This window comes from Myxine glutinosa, unplaced genomic scaffold (genome assembly GCF_964187855.1).
Source record: "Myxine glutinosa unplaced genomic scaffold, kmMyxGlut1.1 SCAFFOLD_2019, whole genome shotgun sequence".
NCBI lineage: Eukaryota > Metazoa > Chordata > Myxini > Myxiniformes > Myxinidae > Myxine > Myxine glutinosa.
The window spans coordinates 19,496-47,246 of NW_027618114.1; the positions used below are offsets into that span (position 1 = coordinate 19,496).

General features: G+C 46.4%; 1 protein-coding gene across 1 annotated transcript; it reads right to left on the reverse strand.

The window, feature by feature from the left end:
- Positions 1-11,393: 11,393 nt before the first annotated feature.
- On the reverse strand, positions 11,394-24,640 carry RPS25 (ribosomal protein S25). Its single transcript, XM_068100010.1, has 5 exons — positions 24,532-24,640; positions 22,465-22,563; positions 14,027-14,210; positions 11,726-11,837; positions 11,394-11,452 (listed from the first exon to the last, which is right to left on the reverse strand). Exons 1-4 carry the CDS (start codon positions 24,532-24,534, stop codon positions 11,728-11,730), a joined length of 396 nt encoding a protein of 131 aa, XP_067956111.1. The 5' UTR covers positions 24,535-24,640; the 3' UTR covers positions 11,394-11,452; positions 11,726-11,727.
- Positions 24,641-27,751: the final 3,111 nt, after the last annotated feature.

Consider the following 27,751-nt stretch of genomic DNA (forward strand, 5'->3'; position numbering starts at 1 on the left):
AACCGGATTGCTAACTTGAAAATCACAACAAACCCAATTTGTTTTCAATGTTCGTCTTTCATTAATCATCCACTTTCTAAACTCCCCTCTTGCCCCTCCCATCCAAATCCCTCCCCTTGCACCTACACTCCTAAACTCCCCCCTTGCCCCGCCACTCTTAAACTCCCCCCCTACCCCTCCACTCCTGAACTCCCCCCTTGCCCTTCCACTCCTGAACTCCCCCCTTGCCCTTCCCCTCCTAAACTCCCCCCTCACTCCTCCCCTTCAAAACTCCCCCCCAACCCCTCCCATTCAAATCTCCCCCCATACCATTCCTCTCCAATTCTCCCTCCTCCCCCCTCCTCCTCAAAGCTGCCTCCTCCCCACTTCGTCTCCCTTCTATCTCATACCTCCACCCCCCCCAACCTTCTTCTTTCATCTGCCCCCCCTCAAACAACCCCTCTCTGTTCCTCATCCCTTCACCTTCAAACCTTTCATCCTCCTCATCCTTCCCTTTCTTGGAACTCTTCTGCAATCGCTGACACACTAACAACTGCTCTCCCTACCTCCCCCTCTCATCCTTCATCTTACCCTACTCCTCCCCTCCCCTGTCCTGTACCCGATGCCCCCCCTCTCTCTTCATTAACGGTATGGACCTCAAACATCCGGGGCCTTCGCTCAAACCTGACTGATCTCTCCATACAGGTTGCTTCTGACAATCCAGACTTGATCTGCTTAACAGAGACTTTCCTCCTTCAAGATGTCTCTGATTCCTTAATATCTCTTCCTGGTTACTCCCTCCTCCGGTATGATAGACCTGAGCCTCGGCCTGGTGGTGGGGTGGCTATCTTTATCAAAAACTCTCTTCCTCACTCTCCTTGCACTGCCCTCTCTCCTCCTCACCCCCAGGAGTACCTCTGGCTACGGCTTCCTCTCCGCTCCCACCTTTTGTTCATATGTGTTCTGTACCGTCCCCCAAACAGTGATGACTCCATCTACATTTCACTGTCTGACAACATGGACCAACTTCTATCCACTCATCCCAACTCTCTCTTCCTCATATGTGGTGACTTCAATTGTCATCATGCCACCTGGTTGGGTGTGGGTTCCTCTCTCACCAGTCATGGCACCTCAGCAAAGGACTTCTGTGACTCACTGGGATTGACACAATCTGTCAATTTCCCGACCAGGATCTCAGCCAATGGAGTATCTTCTCTTCTAGACTTGCTTATGACTAACTTCCCTGCTAATGTCTGCTGCTCTTCTTCTGCTCCAATCGGTTCTTCTGATCATGTGCTTGTCAAAGTGGACATCTCTCTGGCCATTCTCAGAGAGCCTCCTCAGCGTCGACGAGTCTGGCATTTCACTCAGGCCGACTGGGACGGTCTTCAAGCAGCCATCAATCGTCTGGATTGGTCTCCCATCTCCACTGCCTCTGACATCAATTCTTCCTGGGAATTCTTCCAAAGCAAACTGATCTCTCTCATGCACAGATTTATCCCATCTCGCCTTCAGTTGTCTTACCATTCCTCCCGTCCATGGTACACTGAATCTTGTGGTGAGGCAGTTGCCCTGAAACAACTTGCCTTTGCCTCTTGGAAGGCTAATCCAACTGAAGGAAATCTCAGTTCCTTCCACCAAGCTCGGAACAAGTGTGTGTCTACCCTCAGGAGTGCCAGGAAGCACTATCTCTCCTCACTCAAGAATGAACTCTCAAACCTGTCTCCTTCCTCCAAATCCTGGTGGCGTCTGGTCAAATCCGTTTCTGGTGTTTGTTCCCCCTCCATCCCCTCCCTTACCTCAAAGGCCACACAGTTGACATCGCACGTGACAAAGCCGAATGCCTCAACTCTGTGTTTGCCTCAAAATCCTTAGTCCCAAACCCATCTCTCTCTGTTCCCACCTTTCCCAGTCGAACCAAACTGCTCCTGGACTCTGTGACCTTCTCTCCTGACAAGGTGGAGGAGTTTTTGTCAAACCTCGACTCTGATTCTGCAACTGGACCAGATGGCATCAGCCCACGGGTCCTAAAATCCTGCTCTGCCGCTCTATCTCACCCTCTCTCTGTTCTTTTCACCCTATCTTTTGCTCAAGGTCATCTGCCAGCATCCTGGAAATCAGCTAACATTACCGCTTTACACAAAAAAGGTGCAAAAACAGATCCTTGCAACTACAGACCAATCAGCCTGCTCCCAATTATCAGCAAAGTCATGGAATCCATCATTGCTTCGGATATGAAATCTTTCCTCTTCTCCAATGGCTTGATCTCTGATCATCAATTTGGTTTCAGACCAGGTCACTCTACTCTGGACATGCTGCTTCTGCTGTCTCAACAATGGATGGAGGTCCTCAATGCCAAACAGGAAATCAGAGCTGTCTCCCTTGACATATCACGTGCCTTCGATACGGTCTGGCACCCAGCTCTGCTCACCAAACTCTCCTCCTATGGTATCCATGGAAATCTCCATGCATGGCTTGCGGACTTCCTCTCTGGTCGTAGTCAACGTGTGGCCCTGAATGGATTTCTCTCATCTCCCCTTCCCGTTCAGGCTGGAGTTCCCCAAGGCAGTGTGCTGGGCCCTGTGCTTTTTCTGGTCTTTATCAATGATCTCTCCGACTCTCTGGAAAATCCTCTGTATCTCTTTGCTGATGACTCCACTCTCTGCCGCTCCATTCCTCTTCCCTCAGATCGGCAGTCTGCAGCCTCCTCACTCTCTGAAGACCTGGACAAAATCACAGACTGGTCAAACATGTGGAACATGTCTTTCAATCCTGACAAATCTCACACTCTTACTATGTCTCTCCGTAAAGATCGACTGGACAACCCTCCCATCTACTTTCTCAACAATCCTCTCCAAGAAGTTCTGTCGCTCAAGCTTTTGGGTCTCACCATCTGCCATGATCTTTCTTGGGAAAACCACATTTCCAAGCTGGCCTCCAAAGCCAGTCGCCGACTGGGCATCCTCCGTCGTGCGAAGTCCTTCCTAGGCACACCTGAGCTCCTCACCACATACAAGGCTTTCATCCGCAGCTCAATGGAATACTGTTCTCCCCGATGGGCTGGTGCTCCTGCCTCACACCTGGCTCGGCTTCACGCTGTTGAATCCAAAGCTTTCAGAATCATTGGAATCTCCCGCGATGAAGCTATCTCTGAGGGCCTTTCACTCACTCACCGCAGGCAGGTCGGTGGTCTTTCTGTCTTCTACCGACTCCTCTCCGGCCTTGCTCCCCCAGCTCTCTCTGTGCTCTGTCCCCCAAATATTCCTACAGGTCGCACAAGATCTGCCAGCCACCCTCTGATGGTTAAACTGCCGAAATCTCGGCTCTCTGCTCACCTTCACTCTTTCATTCCTCTTTTCTCCCGCCTCTGGAACAAACTCCCACACTCACTTCAATCACACTCCTCCCTCCAGGTCTTCAAAACAGCTGTTCACCACCATCTCTTATCTTCCCCCATCCAAAACCTTGATCTTTTCTACCCCCACTAATTCACCCCAGATCCACCTTGTTTGAAATGCCAACTTCTTTCCTGGAAGTCTTGGCAGTGTCCATATGTTTTATACCTCTCCCACCCCCGCCCCCCTTCCCATGCCTCCCCCCCAAAGCCCTCTCCCTCCCACAGTTCTCTCGATGTCTCCATGTCTCTCGGTCCCTGCTCTCAAATGTTATGTTTGTGTCCTTCCCCCTCTCTCCCCATCTTGTCTACCGCTCCCGATGTTATTTGTTTTGTGTGTCTGTTTGTCTTTCTGTGTGATTAATGTTCGCTCTTTCACGAGCCTCGATCTTGTATACAAAAGAAAAGAAAAAAAAAAAAAAAAAAAGAGAAGCACACACACAAGTGAAGCACACACACAAGAGAAACACACACACAGAGAAACACACACACAGAGAAACACACACACAGAGAAACACACACACAGAGAAACACACACACAGAGAAACACACACACAGAGAAACACACACACAGAGAAACACACACACAGAGAAACACACACACAGAGAAACACACACACAGAGAAACACACACACAGAGAAACACACACACAGAGAAACACACACAGAGAGAAACACACACAGAGAAACACACACAGAGAAACACACACACACAGAGAAACACACACACACAGAGAAACACACACACACAGAGAAACACACACACACAGAGAAACACACACACACACAGAGAAACACACACACAGAGAAACACACACACAGAGAAACACACACACAGAGAAACACACACACAGAGAAACACACACACAGAGAAACACACACACAGAGAAACACACACAGAGAGAAACACACACAGAGAAACACACACACAGAGAAACACACACACAGAGAAACACACACACAGAGAGAAACACACACACACACACAGAGAAACACACACACAGACACAGAGAAACACACACACAGACACACAGAGAGAAACACACACAACACAGAGAAACACACACACAAGAGAAACACACACACAAGAGAAACACACACACAAGAGAAACACACACACAAGAGAAGCACACACACAAGAGAAACACACACAGAGAAACACACACAGAGAAACACACACACAGAGAAACACACACACAGACACAGAGAAACACACACACAGACACACAGAGAAACACACACAACACAGAGAAACACACACACAAGAGAAGCACACACACAAGAGAAACACACACACAGAGAAACACACACACAAGAGAAGCACACACACAAGAGAAACACACACACAGAGAAACACACAGAGAAACACACACACACACACACACAGAAACAGAAACACACACACACACACACACACACACACACACACACAGAGAGAAAAACACACACACACACACACACACACACACACACACACGTTCATTTTTAACGGCGCACACAGCCATTTAAAAAAATAACACTCAACACAGGCAGAAATATACAGCCTCTTATTCAAACTGACAAATATCTCCACAATAACGGGAAGTGAAAGGAATACTTTCAAACCAATTACCAAGTCGTTGTAAATTTCAAATTCCTCACCTCAATCTTGTCTTCTTGGCCGCCATTCTCGCAGTACCCCGTTGGAACGATCGGAAACTCTTCAAATCTCCATAAAACGACGAAGCCCTGAATAACGCGAAATATTTACAGTAAATCGAAGAGATGATCGAACGTCACGTCCAACATGGAAAAAGTACCACAAAAGCTAAACACGTGCGCAAGACATACCTCACCTCGAACACGAACTTCGCACCTCCTACTTCCTTAAAATATATTGTTGCGTTCTACAACTGAATACGCTTGAAATTCTTCATATATGTGAATAACTGCTATTAAATTCGTTGTTATTGTATTTCTTTAAACAAAGATTTTTTAAAACGCCACATGAGCTAGTAAACTATCTTTAGACTTTTTAAAACTCTTCAACGACTTATTCTTTGTTTCGCGCCTGTTGAAATCACCGTAGTAATTTTACACAATAAACAAAACAAAAAGTTTCTTCAAAAAGAATATTAATAAGGATTTATTGTGAGCTCGTGAGAAGAAAAAATGGAGGAAGGGGGAGGACACGTCACTTCCGGCAGTGGGAGCGGGAGGGCTTACGTCACTTCCGGCAGTGGGAGCGGGAGGGCATACGTCACTTCCGGGAGAGAGAGCAAGGGGGGTGTTACGTCATTTCCTAGGGCTTTGCCGAACTTTGCATGGTTGTCTGGTGAGTGGTGACTGGTGTTGCCACTGATGTTGAGACAGAGATAGAGGTGGCTGTTTATATGGACGTGGGAAACATCATGTAGATTGTCAGCGATTGAAACCAAAAAACGCCGTCACACTCATGCTGAGATTTCAACAGGGATAGCACAAGAACATATGTATGTATATCTATATATATGTATAAATTTGTATATAGTCGAGGCACGTGGAAGAGCTAGCACACGAAACAGATCAAGACGCAAGTAACAGACAAAACTGGTCAGCACTCAGTGGATAGCATATCTCCACCAGCCTGAACATTTACGTTTTGTCTTCATTCATCATACTCTTTATTGTGGTCCACGTAAAAACATGGAAATTTTGTATCCCACTGATGTCGGATCTGGATTCGGAACTGAACCAAATTCTAATCGGCTTGTTTGTCACTTACCCAACATTTGGGGTCGCAATCCCATGTTTGTGTATTTATTTTATTGTTTGACTTACATGCACTCATGAACAGCTGGATAGAACGAGTTAAAAGCTAGCTGTTGTTCTCAAGATGTTGGTTTTAGACAGCAAAAAAATTCATTACCCACAGGGTTCAAGTTGGTGGAGATTCCAAGTTGTGTCCATGTGAAGGTGTATTGCATAGCACTGCCTCATGGAAGTCCATATTTCAAATCATAATAAAATACCGTAGACGTCATAGAAGATGGGGAATTTTCCCATCTGCAAGGACGGGACCTTTGATCGTTTTCCATAATTTACATCAACGATTTGAACGGCAAGGTTACATGGTGTATTTTCAAACTTGCAGAGGAGACAGCGGCTCGGAGGTAAGATAAACATCAGGGGCGGTGGGGGGCTGGGGTGGAGGGAGGAACATCGATCAAATTGAGGAACGTCTGTATACTTTAGTAGATTGAACAAAAGATTGGTCGATGTAGTTGAAGATAAAGAAAGGTAAGGTGCTTGGGATGGTTACGAATAATGAAAATAGGCAATGTAATGGAAAGGGGCAGTCTTGGAGAATTTCACACAGAAAGATCTTGGGTGGCAATAGATATGGGGGACAAGCAAACAACAGTGCCAGGCAGCTTTCGGGAAGGCTCATCGGGGTTGAGGTATTCATCGGAAGATAAATAATAAACATAGGAGCAATACCCCTGGCGCTCACCTGCCAGAATAAACAGTATACTACACTGAGTAAAGGTATTTTAAACCCAATACAATGGTTGCTAGAAGACAGGGCAGCATGTCGAATCATACGAACATAATCATGACTTTAAACAAACAAACAAAAAATACCTATTTTGGGGAGCAACACCCCCTCCCCTCCCCCTCCCGCACCTACCTTTAGGGCCCTTTTTTAATACCGTGAACAACATTGGTACAACATGGGTGTTGAAGGTTGTGGTCAAGTTTCATCAAAATGTGTGTAGCTTCTGAGAAAAAAGCAAATATCTATTTTGGGGTTCACCCCCTTCATAGACCACCTTACACCCCGATTTCTTTTAATGCCATGAACAAACTTTAGGCACAACACAACAAATATAATTTGTGTCAAATTTGGTCGCAATCCCATCAGCGGTTTCGGAGAAGTTGAAAGTGTTTACGGACTGACCACGTGCCATTGCAGAAGCTCCCCTGAACTTCGTTCCAGGTGAGCTAAAAAGTAGCGTTGACATGGACAGGAAGCAAATAAGGACTCATCTGGAATATTGTGTGCATTTTGGTCACCATATCTGTGGAAGGATCTCGCTGCCAACGAGAGGGTTCAGTGCAGAGCAAGTCGATTGATTCCGAGTACGATGGAGATGTTCACAATAATGAAGCATAAATAAGGAATGAGCAGAAGTTTTTGTTTTTTTTTGCAGAATTTAAAGTGATGTGTCCAAAGGCCATGACTTACGAATAAAGGCAATGTTAAGGCAAGGGGTGTTTCACGCAGAGTCGTTAACCTGCACATGCGAAGCAAAAAGCGGGGTCAAACAATCGGTTCACTTCTGTCTGGCTGTCTAGAAACGCCAGTTTATGATCAAAGAACAACTTAATTTCAATTGAATGTCATATTATGAGCACAAATCGGAAAACAAACCTGTAGTTTATCAGTATTTTAGCTCTGAATTTGTCCCGATTGCATATGCAGAGAATGAATGAATGAATGAATGATCGTTTTAAGGCCATTTTTCCCCGCTAGAGCGGGGGTTAGCCTTGCGGGCCCCATGACAATCATGGTTCCCTGTTTGAGGCAATGTTTTTATGGCCGGATGCCCTTCCTGACGCCAACCCTTGGTCACGCTCTTACGATGCGCAGGGATACAGTGTGCCTATTCTAAATCGGGGTACACACCGTGATCATTCATCCCAGCAAGCTGGTACTCAATTTGCCGACCTCGGAAGGATGACAGGCTGAGTCAACCCCCCTGGCGTTAATTCAGCGATCGACCGGGATTCGAACCCAGGATCCTAGGAACCCAAGCCGGCACCCTAACCGCTAAGCCAACGCCAGGCAGAGAAAAGTGAGATAATTCATTTCCTCTGTCTGCATGCCTGAGTCAAATAAAATACAAAATCATTCCAAATAGGAAACACTGTTTTAAGGATGGCATAAAGGAAACAAACAGCAAGAATAAGTAATGCAACGTAAAAGTAAGGTAACGTAAAATAAGGTGGTGTGCAAGACACGAGCATCGACAGCGGTAAACTTCCAAAAAAAATTTCCTGCAACCTTTTAAGTCTTCATTTTATTTCGATTGAGTTACACACGAACACTGCAGAGCAGTTCCAAAATGTGATTTGTTCTGCAGTGTTTGTGTATAATTCAATCGAAATAAAATAAAGACTTTAAAGGTCGCAGAAAAAAAAATTGGAAGTTTACCACTGAAGATGCTATTTTATTTCGATTGAATTACACACGAACACTAAAACAAATCGCCTTTTGGACACTCAAAATCGTTCAGTCGTACTTGGACATGTTAAATAAGGTGGCGTATGAGACACCATCAACGATGCTAAACTTCCGGATTTTTTTGGTAATACAACTTTTTAAATCATAATTATTTTAAACAATGAATTAATAGATTCGAACACTGCATGGAGTAAGGTGTTCTTCAACCTCCTTGGAGTTCTAGTAATTCTAGTAAGACTATAAATTTCTTGTAAGAGTAATTATAGTACGAGTATTCATGTCTAATAATTTTCGTGAGCATTAATTTCTAGTAATTGTAGTAAGAGTACTAATTTCTAGTAATTCCAGTCAGAGTAATAATTTCTTGTAATTCTAGTGAGAGTATTAATTTCGAGTAATTCTCGTAAGAGCATCAACTAGATAGTTAAAGCATAGTCCCCTCTGGATAGGTGGTGGTAGCAGATGGATTTAAACTAGAATTAGATAGGATTAGAAATTGAGGATATAGGTAAAGATTGTGCAGGTTTGATGGGCCTAACGGCCTCTTCCTGCATTGAAGTTCCTTGTGAATATTTATGAACAAACCCAAAAATTATTTGGATGCCCACTGTGAATGGAAACATCCATGTTCCTCACTGGACCAGCTGAATGATATATTTCTGAAAGGCACTGAGGTTATGTTACAATGAGGTTATGTTATTGTGTCCCAAACCCATCTCTCTCTGTTCCCACCTTTCCCAGTCGAACCCAACTGCTCCTGGACTCTGTGTCCTTCTCTCATGACAAGGTGGAGAAGTTTTTATCAAACCTCGACTCTGATTCTGCAACTGGACCAGACGGCATCAGCCCACGGGTCCTAAAATCCTGCTCTCCCGCTCTATCTCACCCTCTCTTTTGCTCAAGGTCATCCGCCAGCATCTTGGAAATCAGCAAACATTACCGCTTTACACAAAAAGGTGCAAAAACAGATCCTTGCAACTACAGACCAATCAACCTGCTTCCAATTATCAGCAAAGTCATGGAATCCATCATTGCTTCGGATATCAAATCCTTCCTCTTCTCCAATGGCTTGATCTCTGATCATCAATTTGGATTCAGACCAGGTCATTCTACTCTGGACATGTTGCTTCTGCTGTCTCAACAATGGATGGAGGTTCTCAATGCCAAACAGGAAATCAGAGCCATCTCACTTGACATATCACGTGCCTTCGATACGGTCTGGCACCCAGCTCTGCTCACCAAACTCTCCACTCATGGCTTGCGGACTTCCTCTCTGGTCGTAGGCAACGTATGGCCCTGAATGGATTTCTCTCATCTCCCCTTCCTGTTCTGGCTGGAGTTCACCAAGGTAGTGATCTGGCCCCTGTGCTATTTCTGGTCTTCATCAATGATCTCTCCGACTCTCTGGAAAATCCTCTATCTCTTTGTTGATGACTCCACTATCTGCCGCTCCATTCCTCATCCCTCAGATCGGCAGTCTGCAGCCTCCTCACTCTCTTCAGACCTGGACAAAATCACAGACTGGTCAAACAAGTGGAACATGTCTTTCAATCCTGACAAATCTCACACTCTCATAATGTCTCTCCGAAAGGATTGACTGGAAAACCCTCCCATCTACTTTCTCAACAATCCTCTCCAAGAAGTTCTGTCGCTCAAGCTTTTGGGTCTCACTATCTGCCATGATCTTTCTTGGGAAAACCACATTTCCAAGCTGGCCTCCAAAGCCAGTCGCCAACTGGGCATGCTCCGTCGTGCGAAGTCCTTCCTTGGCACACCTGAGCTCCTCACCACATACAAGGCTTTCATCCGCAGCTCAATGGAATACTGTTCCCCCCCTCTGGGCTGGTGCTCCTGCCTCACACCTAGCTCGGCTTCACGCTGTTGAGGCCAAAGCTTTCAGAATCATTGGAATCTCCTGCGATGAAGTTAACTCCGAGGGCCTTTCACTCACTCACCGCAGGCAGGTTGGTGGCCTTTCTGTCGTCGACCGACTCCTCTCCGGCCTTGCTCCCCCAGTTCTCTCTGTGTTCTGTCCCCCCAATATTCCTTCAGGTCGCACAAGATCTGCCCTGCAACCCTCTTACGGTTAAACTGCCAAAATCTAGGCTCTCTGCTCACCTTCACTCTTTCATTCCCCTTTTCTCCCGCCTCTGGAACAAACGCCCCCACTCCCTTCAATCCCACTCCTCCCTCCAGGTCTTTAAAACAGCTGTTCACCACCATCTCTTATCTTCCCCCATCCAAAACCTTGATCTTTTCTACCCCCGCTAATTCACCCGAGTCCTTGCAGTGTTCATATGTTTTATACCTCTCCCACCTCCCCCTCCCACATTTCTCCCGATGTCCCTGCTCTCAAATGTTGTGTTTGTGTCCTTCCCCCTCTCTCCCCATCTTGTCTGCCACTCCCCTTGTTTTTTGTTTTGTGTGTCGGTTTGACTTTTTGTGTGATTAATGTTCGCTCTTTCACGAGCCTCGATCTTGTATTAAAAAAGAAAAAAAAAAAAGTCAGCCACAGCCATTTCCCCATTATCGGCAATTCATTTCACTTGATATTTTGGTTTCTAACTCTTCGTCTCCCCAACATTGAGGTAAGCCAGATCTGTGCACGAAGTATCAGTATTATTACACAAAACTGCTCAAGGTATCTGTGCAGAAGCTCCAACTCTCACTCTTGTCAAGCTTCAAGGGTAGATGCGCAATTGTGTATGAAATTGTCCACAGCGGAGAGCAAAAACAACAGCTAGCTAGCTGCTGATTTTTGGAAGTGTCAACGCAACACTTCTGAATGCAGAAAAGTGATAAAACAAACAAGCAAACAATTTAATGTTTATTCAGAATCACAGAAACCAACCAATATTGAAGGCACAGAGGATCTGTGGGGAAAAAAAACTTGAAATCAGATTGCAATGTTTATTCAAGTGTACATTTTAAAGTCAAATGTAATCACGAGTCTCTATTCAAAGCCGAAGGCAGGAGGGGGTGGGGAGGAGGAGAGATGTTACGACAGCATTGCTAAAAACGTATTTTAGAAAGAATGCAAAAGTTCACAACATTTACATGCGGTCAAATTAAGGTTTTATTTTATAATGAGCCTATGGATAAAAAGATTACAAATACAACTTTTATCAGACAGCTCAAATTTTTACCCTCAAGCCTCCTCGGTTGTGGGAGCAGCTACTGCCGCAGCTCCCTCCCCTCCTTTTGTGTTCCGTGTGTAGATTATCTGGGCCCGATGTTTGGATACCAGCTTGATGAGCCCTGTAATGAAAAGTATTCAACCAATAACAAATAAAAACAAACAAAGATGTTCTTCAAACACCCCTCCTGATAAACCAGAAAGGAGGAGGAGGGAGTGGGGGGGGGGGGGGGGAGGTGGGGGCGGAAGAGGGACAAATAAAACAAGCGTTACGCCTAGGTCGCCCGTCAGTGAAGTGATGCGAGTTGACAAAGTGGAAGACGCAAGGCGGCCATCTTGGATTTTGACGTGGCGACCCAATTTTCAATAGGGTTCTTCCTTATGCCAAGATACACCCATACACCAGATTAGAAGTTGGTACTTCGCTTATTTTTCAAGATATTCATCTCACAAGGTTCAGACATACATGACATCAGACGTACTTGGCGGCGGCCATCTTGGATTTTCACGTGGGTTTCACCCACACACCAAATTCGAATGCGGTCCTTCGCTTACGCACGCACGCACGCCCGGACGGACGGACGGACGGACACACGGACGGAGGGGAAAACCATAGTCCCCCTTTCGCTACGCGGTGCGACGTGGACAATAAAGGATTAGTGGTGAGTAGGGAACTTCCCCACGGTTAACCATTATATTGCAAATATTTACTGAGCTATTAGTGTGACAGCTTACCATGAGCAAAGTAACTGATCTCTGATCTGTTTTCTCTGATCCCTCAGTGCGTGCCGGGTGAATGCCGAGGGTTGAGTTCATGTTTTTAGTGACTCGGTTCTGCTCACTGGGCACTGTTAACCTGCCATTGCTCGCACAAAATTTGTAATTCAAATAGTCGTTTTAACATAATTTTCAGAATACAGATTAAAGAGGGGCAATTTCAAAATGGTGAATTCAGCTCAAATTGTTCTGTTCCTGAATGCAAATCGGACTCACAGAAATATGAGAAATATCAGTGGATGAGGGGTGTCATGTTCGTACCCTCCCTGTTCGTACATGGAGTGGTGGCAGTGAATATACACCGCACGCTCCAAAGTATGCATGCACATCTCATCTCATCCCACTCATCCCTCCCCGCTCCACCCCTCACTCATCCCAACCCGCTCCACCCCTCACTCACCCCAACCCGCTCCACCCCTCACTCACCCCAACCCGCTCCACCCCTCACTCACCCCAACCCGCTCCACCCCTCACTCACCCCAACCCACTCCACCCCTCTCCACCCCTCAACCCTCACACCCCGCTCACCCATCCCTCCCCGCTCCACCCCTCACTCATCCCTCCCTGCTCCACCCCTCACCACTCACTCATCCCTCCCTGCTCCACCCCTCACCACTCACTCATCCCTCACCGCTCCACCCCTCCCCACTCACTCATCCCTCCCGCTCCACCCCTCACATGCATCCCCACTCCACCCCCCACATCCATCTCCGCTCCATCCTCACTCATCCCTCCCCGCTCCACCCCTCACTCATCCCTCCCCACTCCACCCCTCACATCCCTCCCCACTCCACCCCTCACGCATCCCTCCCCACTCCACCCCTCACTCATCCCTCCCCGCTCCACCCCTCACTCATCCCTCTCCACTCACATCTTCTCCCCGCTCCACGCATCGAATCGCGTCCGACCAGATACATTCAAAATGGCTATTGAAAAGCCAGTTTTCTTAGCTTTTGCTGCAACCGAGTCTTAAAACATCTTAGAAACGATGAAAAATGAAATCATGTGGTGAATTAGAGTCGAGATAAAGCCGAGAAGAGTCAGAAAGGGCGAGCCTCACAAAAGAGGAATTATGAGGCCTCCAAAGCTATGCGGAGCACACAAAATGGTGGAGATTTGTTTTGGAGCTCCTCTCCGAAAGGGTGAGCCCCACCCCCAAATGGGTGAGTCCACACCCTCTCAACAAGCAAAAAACCCCATCCCAAAGGGTGAACCCCCTCCCTTAACCGGGTGAAGCCCCCCTCCCTTAACCGGGTGAAGCCCCCCCCCCTTCAAGGTGGGAAGCCCCCCCCCCTTCAAGGTGGGAAGCCCCCCCCCCTTCAAGGTGGTAAACCCCCCCCCCCCCCTTCAAGGGGGGAAGCCCACCCCTTCAATGGGGGCGGGTAAACGAGCACAATAACACAATACGTTTCATAATCTTCCTGAAAATTTGTTTATTGAAAGGTGCTCAATTCACTTTTTGTGTGGTACGTGCTCAACCAAATCACAGAAGGCAAAAAAAAAAACAACAACCCCAAAACATTCATTCACTTACCCTTACTCTGAAGCTCTTGCAAGGCATTGCGTGCAAGAGAACCACGAATTTTGAGACGTTCAGATACAACAGCAGGGGTGATGAGCTTGTAGTTAGGAACTTCTTTATAGAGCTTGTCATATGTTGCTTTGTCAAACAGAACAAGGTTGTTCAGTTTGTCTCGCACCTTTCCTTTTGACCATTTCTAAAATAAAAATAAAAAAAATTCAAAGAATGGGTGAATGGGTGTGGAAGGATAGACAATTTGGCAAAGCAGGGTAGGAAGGATTGTCGTAGGAGATGGGCACAGACAGCAAGGCGGGGGAACGACCAAGGGAAGAGATCGCAGCGGGGGGGAGACAGGATACCGGAGGCAGAGGGGAACGGATACTTGGGATTAGAGGAGGGCAAGCGGTGGAAGAGGGGAGAGAGCATGGGGGATAGCGGGTGGTTGTGGAAGAAAAGAGAGCGGCCGCAGAGGTAGGTGGAGCATTCACGGAGGAAAGAGGAGCAGAGGAGCAGAGGATCACCCGGGAAATGACGAGGAGTGGGAACAGCGACTGGTGGGAAGGGTAGTGACTGGTGGGAAGGGTAGCGACTGGTGGGAAGGGTAGCGACTGGTGGGAAGGGTAGCGACTGGTGGGAAGGGTAGCGACTGGTGGGAAGGGTAGCGACTGGTGGGAAGGGTAGCGACTGGTGGGAAGGGTAGCGACTGGTGGGAAGGGTAGCGACTGGTGGGAAGGGTAGCGACTGGTGGGAAGGGTAGCGACTGGTGGGAAGGGTAGCGACTGGTGGGAAGGGTAGCGACTGGTGGGAAGGGTAGCGACTGGTGGGAAGGGTAGCGACTGGTGGGAAGGGTAGCGACTGGTGGGAAGGGTAGCGACTGGTGGGAAGGGTAGCGACTGGTGGGAAGGGTAGCGACTGGTGGGAAGGGTAGCGACTGGTGGGAAGGGTAGGCAGCTGGGGGGGGAGGGGGGGAGGGAGGGGGGGGTGAGGGGGGAGGTGACCGGCGGGGAGCAATGAGCAATGGAGGACCACCGGTGGGAGGGGTGGGGAGCGGGGAAAGTGGATCCGCCGGTGAAGGGGTCGGGGCAACAACGAGGGACTATGGTTCGGGTGAGGATGAGCGGAGGAAGGAGGTGGGAAAAAGAAGAAAGTGGGGCAGCCAGTGAAGGGGCAAGAAAGAGGGGTTATAGTGAGGGTGGGGGTGAGTGGACGAGGAGGGATGGGGGAGAGAGGGGAGATGAGGAGGGAGAGGGAGGAAGAGCGGATGAGGCGGGAAGGAGGAGATAGAGAGAACAGACGAGGAATGAGGGGTAGGGGAGAGAGCACAGATGAAGAGGGAGGGGAGAGAGAGAGAGGGAGGGGAGAGAGAGAGAGGGACAGGAATTGAGGGGGGAGGGGAGAGAGTGTCCGGAGAGGGGGGTGGAAGAGAGCGGACGGGGAGCGAGAGGGGTGGAAGAGAGCGGACGGGGATCGAGAGGGGAGGAAGAGAGCGGATGGGGAGGGAGGAAGAGGAGAGAAAGCAGATGGGGCAGGAGGGAAAGAGCAGACGAGGAGGTGGAGGGAGGGAAAGAGCAGACGAGGAGGTTGAGGGAGGGAAAGAGCAGACGAGGAGGTGGAGGGAGGGGAAAGCTGACGATGAGGTGGGGGGATGGGAGAGCGGACGATGAGGTGGGGGGAGGGAAGAGCAGACGATGAGGTGGGGGGAGGGAAGAGCAGACGATGAGGTGGGGGGAGGGAAGAGCGTACGATGGTGGGGAGAGGGCAGATCGTACGAGGAGGTGGGGGGGGGAGAGCGGACGAGGAGGTGGGGGGGGAGAGCGGACGAGGAGGTGGGGGGGAGAGCGGACGAGGAGGTGGGGGGGGAGAGCGGACGAGGAGGTGGGGGGGGAGAGCGGAAGAGGAGGTGGGGGGGGAGAGCGGACGAGGAGGTGGGGGGGGGAGAGCGGACGAGGAGGTGGGGGGGGAGAGCGGACGAGGAGGTGGGGGGGGAGAGCGGACGAGGAGGTGGGGGGGGGCGCGGACGAGGAGGTGGTGGGAGGGGGGGATCGGTAGGGGGGATGAGTGGTATTATTGGAGTAGGAAGGGAAGAACAAGAGCAATAATTGCTTTGCAATGTATATCGCCCACTGATGTGATATTTTGTAATAGTGGCTATATACTCAATTTCAAGTTCGTGTGCAGTTCATGTTAATTTTGGGCAACCACTGTAAATGTATTCTACTGGGTCCAACTTATCGGAAAAATGATGTTGCCATTTTTTTTTCTGTTGACCTTTAGTGACCTTGACTCAAGGTCAAAGTTAAAACGTCATAACAGTGACCATACTTCATTCAAAGTAAAAACGACCTTGGTACCAAAATGTGGCAAATTTCACAAGGAACATTGATTATGACATTTGTTTTGTCATTTGCCTTCTCAGATGTTTGCAATATGCAAATTAATAAGCAAATGACCTCATTAGAGAAAAAATATGCATTATTAACATATAGTCTTCACCATGCACGTAAATCCCATCACTTCACATTATTATTGAATGCCAATCATTAGTTACCATCTCAAATATGTTCTGCTGGATCCTAAACTGGAAAAACATGTTGCTTATTGTTTTCTGTTGACATGTTCTTGATATTAACTGACCTTTGACATGTTCCTGACTTTACTTACCTTGACCCAAGGTGAAATGTCAAATGTCATTTTAACCATGTGATGCGATCAAGCAAAATAAGTCGGATGTCTGGAATATTGATTTTTGGATTAAAGTTCCCAATGCTTCTCTTTATACTGTTCATTCATCATGCTCATTTGCTCATGTTGGTTGGGTTTTTCGCCATTGTTAGTATTTTAAACATTTAATTTGTTGCCTAAAAACACAAAATTGATTCTGGCAGATGTCCAAATCACTTTGCTTGTTTGCGTCACACATATATTCTGTTTGCTCTTTTCAGGGAAGGACTCCAATCCTGTTAAGATAAAGAATCTTGGTAATCGTAATGGACCATCAGCAGAAACAATTGCAGCTCCAGAAGATTTTGTTTGTCAGTTGTACGAGCCAGGGACATCCATCACCAATGTTGGCGACCTCCGCTGGAGATTGTTCACAAAGAAACAATCAGAAGCTCAAAAGTTGTCGCCTACTCGAGGAGCTTTGGAAGAAGCTATCGCGTGTGCCCACGACCAAGCAATGGTGTGCAACCAAGATTACGTGCCTGACCCACAGCTCCCACCTGCTACAGACTTTGGGTGGAAAGTGGAAGGTGATGGTCTGGTGGCCATCTCAACAAAGCAACTTCCTGCCCCATATGCCATCACTCACCGAGTTAAGTGTGGATGAACGACAACAAAATGCAGCTCACTGCTCTTGCAGATCACAGAATATGAACTGCACAGAGATGAGTGTGTGTGGTGCAGATGATGACAACTGTACTAACAATGACCACGGACATGCCTTTGGGGTTGATGAAGAAGAAGAAGATTATGAACATCCTTGTTGTGAACAATATGAGGCTAATCGAAAAGCAAAAACATGTTTCCAGTTTATTCAGTGCAAAATTTTTTACAATGTGTGTCAACAATAACCATTAGATGCACATAGGAACACAATCATGGTAATGCAGAATTGGGGCCAAAATATGCTCTTTGAACTTTGACCTTAGTTCAAGGTCACAAGTCACAAGAATATTGACAACATCAGTCAGCTAATAAGACCCAGGGTACATTTGTGATTAATTACGAACAATTAACATTTTCTGGAGACGGGATGTACGAGCCATTATATGTACTAGGGCATGCCCGTACTATATATATATCTAAAATTATATCCCCCCCCTCTATTTACATGAAATGGTTTGGTCCAAAGCGAACGGCTTGCGAGTACGGTGACAATCCCCCCCCTCTATTTACATGAAATGGTTTGGTCCAAAGCGAACGGCTTGCGAGTACGGTGTTTTTTATCGGACCCGTGGAATTATAGATAGTAGTTTTAATTAGTTTTAAAACATAGTTTAACGGCAACATAGTTTTCCAACGTGAAATAAATGAATACGCTCTCAAATGTGCCGTCCGAGGCAGAGTCTGTTCGCCACGTTCGGCACACGTGATAGCTCGCTGCTCTCTGATTGGTTGAATCGTTTTTTGGACATAGCTCGGTAACTACTTGTCCGATTAATATGAAACCTTGAAAAGGCACATCCTCGGGTCCCCAGCAATATACCTGGCAAGTTTAAAGTATATCGGACCCGTGGTTGTCGAGAAACAGCGGTCACAGACATACAAACATACAAACATACAAACATACATACATACATACAAACATACACACAGAGATTACTGGAATTATAGATAGATAACTGGGATATATGTTTAATGGGGTATGCCAATTATGCATATTTTAGTCTCTAATTAGCTCATTTGCATATTGCAAAAAAACAAAAGGTCAAATGATGAAACAAATGTCATAACCAATGTTCCTTGTGAAATTTACATTTTAGTACCCAGGTTGATATACTTCGGATGAAGTATGGTCACTGTAATGACGTTTGAACTTTGACCTTAAGGTCACTAACTGGACAACCCTCCCATCCACTTTCTGAATAATCCTCTCCAAGAAGTTCTGTCACTCAAGCTTTTGGGTCTCACTATCTGCCATGATCTTTCCTGGGAAAACCACATTTCAAATCTGGCCTCCAAAGCCAGTCGCCGACTGGGCATCCTCCGTCGTGTGAAGTCCTTCCTTGGCACACCTGAGCTCCTCATCACATACAAGGCTTTCATTAGAGTCCCTTTATAGAGAGAGAGTAGCGACAACTAACGATTTGACGCCATTTTGAGTCCATTCAGTGCGGAGCCGCCGTATGGCGCTAGTGCATTGAACCGTGTATTCCATTATGTTCTCTATGTATGAGAGATGGGAATGGTCTTTTCCATGTTGATAATGAACAAATTATGTGAAGATGACAAAATAGAAGATTTATGACAACTAAGGGCCATACGATAAAGAAGAAAATCACAGAGCTGGTTGTGATTTAACAGTCACAGACATTTAGAACCATGACAAAGAAGGAATGAACTAGACAGGTACACGTGCTGCTTATTTCAGCCTCATTTTAATTTCAGGGAGGCGAGAGCGAGACTCGAATTCTCACCTCCCTGCTTATACATGTACATGTACAATACAATGTTAAGAGTTATCTTTGTATTTCTGCAGTTGTTTGACCTTGTTTATCATGTGTGGGTATATATTTGTGTTTGTTTAATTTTCATATTTAAATTATTAATCTAAACTTTGCTGCATGTTGCCGATCATATATTAATCCCACCAAAAATAGATCAGACACAGACACAGACACACACACAGACACACACACAGACACACACACAGACACACACACACACACACACACACACACACACACACACACACACACACACACACACACACACACACACACACACACACACACACACACACACACAATCTCTAATACATATACAAATTACATATTTACAATCACACACACACACACACGCATGTGCTAATGCACACACATACAAATTATAAATTGAAAGTCACACACACAAACACAAGTTAATGTCCTCACAGATTCAAATCAACAGAGACAAATACATACATTCAATGCATGCTCCTGCCCCCCACCCCCTTTCTCAGTTGTGGCATACAACTGTATCACTGGCATGAATTGGTTTCAAGCAAATTCTTTCTGAAGCATCATTGAAAATTTTGAATGACAATAATCCTATATTCCATGTGAAAGTACAAAAAATAAAACTTATTTTATTATTTGTTTTACGAAGGTCTCAGAGACCATTGTGAAACGCTTTGAACTCATTTACGATTAATACTCAAACCGTGAACCTGTAACCTTCCACTTTTATAGCAAATTACATAATTTTGTTAAAAACAAAGCATGTCATTCACTTGTTGGAGTACTAACTACCACAGGCAGGAAAGTGCCTTTAGCAGAGGGCATTGGTACATGTATATAAACAACAATTTGTAAGTTTTGATTCATGTACCTCAAAACAGAGTATACAACTATACATGCTCAAATTCTCGTCATTCATAAAGAGCTCCTTTGCGAGATATTCATACAGTACATTTATTTAATTTGCAACCAATATTACAATAATTCCCTCTCAGAAATATCATGTTGAAATGTATGTTAGTCCATAGCTTTAAAATAACTTGGATATGTGTATTATTCCCTGTTGAAATAACATATTAGAGAAAATGTTAATGATAACATTTTCAAAATGATTATTTAGTCCAATTATCCACGTAAGTTGCTAGCTTGTAGGTGTACAGCACATTGCAGTCCTGCAACTGAAGTCCAATGGAAATATCTATTTCACTTTTGCAGCCAATTGTCTCATTGCCATGCTCTTGCTGCCAAGTTCACCCCCCTTCTTTGCTTGTGCAGTTTGTTGCCTGCGTTGATGTGTCTTTTTCTTACAAAAGATGTGTAGGCGTGTGTCGATGAATTTTGTAAGCAGTTTGGCTTTCAGATTGTGGCACGTTGGGAAGTGAACATCTCTCGTTATCTGCTCTGCTCTCTCCACAAACATTGTTGCGACGTTCTTTTCAGCCATGAAAGCATCCTGTGCACCACGAAACATGGCCTCCACAGTTGATCACTTTTTCTGAAACATGAACAAGACACCCTTGCTTATACTCTTTCAGTACAGTAAGCTCTGCAGCTTGGTTAACTTCTTCACCTTCAGCAACAATCACCTGGCTAATGCAGTCATCACACGTCTTCTGGTTTTTCCTTTTACTGTGAACACAGTAGCCAGCAAGGTTGTACAAGCTATCGCGCTCAGGTTGAGACAGCTCCTGCACGTCTTGGATATCTGGAATGACAAGGCCCTGTAGATTTTCCTCGGACGGTACTCTCACTTTCTATTTGTTCTATTTGTGCACCCACAGGCGCTACAACCTGTCATTTTGTCGTAAAATCGATGTAAAACAGGAATGAGAACGCTGCGTACAGCGGGAACGTTAAAACGCTGACCGATATGCGTCCAATCCTGATCCTGTCCGCGATGGACTCAAAATGGCTCCACGCAATCACGTGACTAGATTTTTCCGGACCCTCTATGTCGCAACTCTGCATATAAAGGGACTCTAGCTTTCATTCGCAGCTCAATGGAATACTACTCTCCCCTCTGGGCTGGTGCTCCTGCCTCACACCTAGCTCGTCTTCACGCTGTTGAAACCAAAGCGTTCAGAATCATTGGAATCTCCCGCGATGAAGCTAACTCCAAGGGCCTTTCATTCACTCACCGCAGACAGGTTGGTGGTCTTTTCGTCTTCTACCGACTCCTCTCCGGCCTTGCTCCCCCAGCTCTCTCTGGGCTCTGTTCCCCAAATATTCCTACACGTCGCACAAGATCTGCCTGCAACCCTCTTATGGTTAAACTGCCAAAATCAAGGCTCTCTGCTCACCTTCACTCCTTCATTCCTCTTTTCTCCCACCTCTGGAACAAACTCCCTCACTCTCTTCAATCCCACTCCACCCTCCAGGTCTTCAAAACAGCTATTCACCACCATCTCTTATCTTCCCCCATCCAAAACCTTGATCTTTTCTATCCCGGCTAATTTCACCCCAATTCCACTTTTTTGAAATACCAACTTCTGTCCTGGAAGTCCTTGGGTTTTATACTTCTCCCACCACCCCCCCCCCCCTTCCCACACCTCCTCCCCCCAAGCCCTCTCCCTCCCACACATCTCCCTGCTCTTAAATGTTGTGTGCTCTCAAGTGTTTGTGTGCTTCCCCTTCTCTTGTCTTCCGCTCCCTCTTTTTATATAGTTTGTCTGGTTGATTTGTTTGTGAAGTAAATGTCAGCTCTTTCACGAGGCTCGATTCAGTACACAAAAAACTTAAAAAAAACTAAAGGTCAACAGAAAAAAAAATAGCGACATCATTTTTCCGATTAGTAGGACCCAGTAGAATACATTTATAGGGGTTGCGCAAAATTAACATGAACTGCACACGAACTTGAAATTGAGTACATAGGCCCCTCCACTATAAATCCAAAAAGGGTACAACTGAAAAACTGACGAAACGCCCTGAAACTCAACTTGTTCTGCAACTTGTCACAATAAAGCCATGTTGTTCGTTTCAGTTGATCATGTTAAAGGGAAAAAGAGGTGTGGTGTGTGTGTGTGTGTGTGTGTGTGTGTGTGTGTGTGTGTGTGTGTGTGTGTGTGTGTGTGTGTGTGTGTGTGTGTGTGAAAAAGTATGAAAAACCACAAGTGGGATGTGCCGGCGGAGAGCAAACCGACAAGTCCCCTACGGTAAAACCGCTCGGGATTTAAAAAAAATTTTTTTTCATAAAAAACCTTCCGGAGCTTGACTGGAGGGATGTGGGTGACAAAGTGAATGATTGAAAGGGCAGCATTGTTTTGTATTCTAGTCAAAACTATTACACTGTACCTTCTTTTTTGCTTTTCCACCAGACTTGTTCGCTGGATCTTTGTCTTTCTTTGGATGGGCCTTCCCAGAGTCACCCTTCTTTTTCTGGTCTTTAGGCGGCTTGGGAAGATCGAAGGCAATAATATTAAGAGAGCATTGTCAAAGAAGGCACTGCAAGGAAACTGCAAGGAAATAATCTTTCTTCGGTATACAAATTTACTTGTTCTCCAGGGATTACATTCACGTCCTGAACTTGGATCCACTGGCTCTTTTCACTCGACTTTCAGTATGAATATGAATATATACATTGTACATACATACATACATACATACATACATACATGGGCCACACAAACGGGGGTGCATGCATATGTATACACACACAAACGCACAAATGTACACGCACACACACACACACACAAAAGTACAAATGTACACACACACACACACGTACAAATGTACACACACACGTACAAATGTACACACACACAAACGTACAAATGTACACACACAAATGTGTACACACACACACACACAAATGTACACACAAACACAAATGTACACACACACACAAATGTACACACACACACAAATGTACACACACACACAAATGTACACACACACACAAATGTACACACACAAATGTACACACACACACACACACACACACACACACACACACACACACACACACACACACACACACACACACACACACACACACACACACACACACACACACACAAATGTGCACACACACACAAATGTACACACACAAACATACAAATGTACACACACACAAACGTACAAATGTACACACACACAAACGTACAAATGTACACACACACAAACGTACAAACGTACACACACACACAAACGTACAAATGTACACACACACACAAACGTACAAATGTTCACACACAAACGTACAAATGTACGCACACACACACAAACGTACAAATGTACACACACACACAAACGTACAAATGTACACACACACAAACGTACACACACACACACACAAACGTACACACACACAAACGTACACACACACAAACGTACACACACAAACGTACAAATGTACACACACACAAACGTACAAATGTACACACACAAACGTACAAATGTACACACACACAAACGTACACACACACACAAACGTACAAACACACACAAACGTACAAACACACACAAACGTACACACACACACAAACGTACACACACACACAAACGTACACACACACAAACGTACAAATGTACACACACACACACAAACGTACAAATGTACACACACACACACCCACGTACAAACGTACACACAAACGTACAAATGTAGACACACACGTACAAATGTACACATACACACACGTACAAATGTACACATACACACACACAAACGTACACGTGCGCGCACGCACACACACACAGCCAGCCGTCACACTTTGCCAAACGGAGGTGGACGGGTATCCTCCCCAATTTATTTTTAACACCCTGGTAGTTCTTGATCCTGCCACATTTTTATCATCCCCTCCCCCCCCCCCCCCCCCCCTCCACCCACCTCCCCCGTCCCAAGTTAAATTAAGTCGTAAGGTCAACGTGTGTATTTCATAGACGCATCGGAAGCATCGCACATGATTGGAAATATTGCAACTCATACATTAACTTTTCCCTTTCCTTGACCCACGAGCCGGTTAATTCATTCCAACGCAACAGTCGAACACCTTTTTCTCAACCAGGTTTCTTAAAAACCACTGCGACGCAAAAATGTGAATATTGACATTGTAGATCAAACAGCAAATTTCGCTGTAAAATTAAAATCTCAGAAAACGTGAAAATACATAAACGAGAAACTAAAAATGTAAAAACCCCGAAAACGATACGACTCCGAGTGAGACACGTGCTTGGAATCCTTGTGCCGCCATGAGTGCCGAACGTGGGAGGTGCAACCTTCACAACTACTAACTTAATCTATATTCACGGCTACCAAGAGCGCAGAAAGCTGTAAAATTCATCCATCTCCTTCCAAAGATTTCAAAACAACGGATTAAAATCATAATCACAACCTCGGCCTGACACCCTCGGACTCACCATGGCGGACGAGTGGTAAGAAAAGAAAGGAAAGAGAAAGAGAAAACGGAAGCGGAAGCACTACGATTTGGACCGACAAACCACGTGATACGATTCTTCTTCCTCTTTTTATGTATTTCCGGCAGTGTTCGCAGCGTCTTCAAATTAGGAATTTTTCATTCTTTTTTTTTTATACTTCTCTTGTTCGTCTTTCGAGAAGCGAAGTTTTATCCAGGATGTGATCCAAAGTAAAACTACTTTCGGCCAAGTGAAAAAAAACTCACCCGAACAATCCACCGATGACGTAAAAAAGATGGGGGATATCTTTTAATTCACCCTCCTCCACCGACACAGGGCCACAGAATACCAGAGTTCGACGAACTTAACAATTGGCGTCATGTTGTTACTCACACGTCATGTCATGTTGTCTGATGGTTAAACTGCCGAAATCTCGGCTCTCCGCTCACCTTCACTCTTTCATTCCTCTTTTCTCCCGCCTCTGGAACAAACTCCCTCACTCCCTTCAATCCCACTCCTCCCTCCAGGTCTTTAAAACAGCCGTTCACCACCATCTCTTATCTTCCCCCATCCAAAACCTTGATCTTTTCTACCCCCGCTAATTCACCCCAGATCCACCTTGTTTGAAATTCCAACTTCTTTCCTGGAAGTCCTGGCAGTGTCCATATGTTTTATACCTCTCCCACTGCCCCCTTCCCACGCCCCCCCCCCCCCCCAAAGCCCTCGCCCTCTCTCAGATCTCTCGATGTCTCCATGTCTCTCGGTCCCTGCTCTCAAATGTTGTGTTTGTGTCCTTCCCCCTCTCTCCCCATCTTGTCTACCGCTCCCTATGTTATATGTTATATGTTTTATGTGTCGGTTTGTCTTTCTGTGTGATTAATGTTCGCTCTTTCACGAGCCTCGATATTGTATACAAAAAAAAAAAAAAAAAAAAAAAAAAAAAACTATTGAAACTTTTACCTCGAGTTTTAGACCTTTTCGATCCCTTATGGCTGAGACCATTACAGACCTTTTACTTGAGACCCTTCAAACACTCAGACCCCTTCAATCCTTTGCACCTCATCGACATTTACAGTTTAGGAGTCGTGGACGGCGAGAGAACGAGGCCATTTGGTTGAGTTCAAAGGATGTTTATTCGTACAGAACCCCGCACACTCTGTCTAGCCCGTTTATCGGGCAGCATTTATCTATCTATAATTCCAGTAATCTCTGTACGTTTGTACGTTTGTACGTCTGTACGTCTGTTTGTCTGTGACCGCTGTTTCTCGACAACCACGGGTCCGATATACTTTTAACTTGCCAGGTATATTGCTGGGGACCCGAGGATGTGCCTTTTCAAGGTTTCATATTAATCGGACAATTACTTACCGAGCTATGTCCAAAAAACGATTCAACCAATCAGAGAGCAGCGAACGATCGCGTGTGCCGAACGTGGCGGACACACTCTGCCTCGGATGGCACATTTGAGAGCGTATTCATTTATTTCACGTTTGCAAACTATGTTGGCGTTAAACTATGTTTTAAAACTAATAAAACCGAATTTGCGATTCATTCGCTTTCCTGCGCGTTTGTGCACGCGATGGCGATTTCTTTACCAAACTCCGGAAGCCGTTCGCTTTGGACCAAACCATTGCATGTAAATAGAGGGGGGGGATTGTCACCGTACTCGCAAGCCGTTCGCTTTGGACCAAACCATTTCATGTAAATAGAGGGGGGGGATATAATTTTAGATATAGATATAGTACGGGCAATGCCCTAGTCTATCTATAATTCCAGTAATCTCTGTACGTCTGTACGTCTGTACGTTTGTCTGTGACCGCTGTTTCTCGACAACCACGGGTCCGATATACTTTTAACTTGCCAGGTATATTGCTGGGGACCCGAGGATGTGCCTTTTCAAGGTTTCATATTAATCGGACAATTACTTACCGAGCTATGTCCAAAAAACGATTCAACCAATCAGAGAGCAGCGAACTATCGCGTGTGCCGAACGTGGCGGACACACTCTGCCTCGGATGGCACATTTGACAGCGTATTCATTTATTTCACGTTTGCAAACTATGTTGGCGTTAAACTATGTTTTAAAACTAATAAAAACGAATTTGCGATTCATTCGCTTTCCTGCGCGTTTGTGCACGCGATGGCGATTTCTTTACCAAACTCCGGAAGCCGTTCGCTTTGGACCGAACCATTTCATGTAAATAGAGGGGGGGGATTGTCACCACTCGCAAGCCGTTCGCTTTGGACCAAACCATTTCATGTAAATAGAGGGCAGGGATATAATTTTAGATATATATATAGTACGGGCATGCCCTAGTATATACAAGCACTCGAATATGTCATGCCGGAGCGTTTGCCCTTAAAAGGCGCGACTGGGCGTGTCCGGCAGACCTGGGCGAGTCTGGACATGCCCGGGAACGGCGAGACTGGGTGTTGCCGGCCGGGCCCGGCGAGCCCGGGAAGGCGAGACCGGGCGTGCCCGGGCGAGCCTGGGAACGGCGAGTCCGGGCATGGTGATCGCTCCCTGGCCGCGTGCTCGGTAGGTGCAAGGCGATTGTGTATACCCAGCGGTAACCGCTACAACAGCACCCTTTGACTTTTAGACCCTTCAGACATCCAGACCCTTAGAACCCAGGACCCTCAAGACCTTTAACATCCCATGAGACCCTCAAAACCCCTTATTATGAGCCTGTAGCGGTTACCGCTGGGTGTACACAATCGCCTTGCACCTACCAAGGACGCGGCCAGAGAGCAATCACCATGCCGGGCTCGTCCAGGCCGCCCGGACAGGCCCAGACGCGCCTCTCCCGGGCATGCCTGGACTCGCTGTTCCCGGGCACGCCCGGTCTCGTCTTTCCTGGGCATGCCCAGACTCGTCTTTCCAGGGCTCGCCCAGGACGCCCGGGCATGCCCGCTCTCGCCTTTCCAGGGCTCGCCCAGGACGCCCGGGCATGCCCGCTCTCGCCTTTCCAGGGCTCGCCCAGGACGCCTGGGCATGCCCGCTCTCGCCTTTCCAGGGCTCGTCCAGGATGCCCGGGCAGGTCCAGACTCGCCTTTCCAGGACTCGCCCTTGACGCCCGGGCATGCCCGATCTCGCTTTTCCCGGGCAAACGCTCCGGCATAATGTGTATATATATTGCTGCCCGATAAACGGGCTTTTCAGAGTACCCGAGTTTGATACGTGCAATAAAGCAACTCGGACGAATTTCCGTCTTTGGTCGCG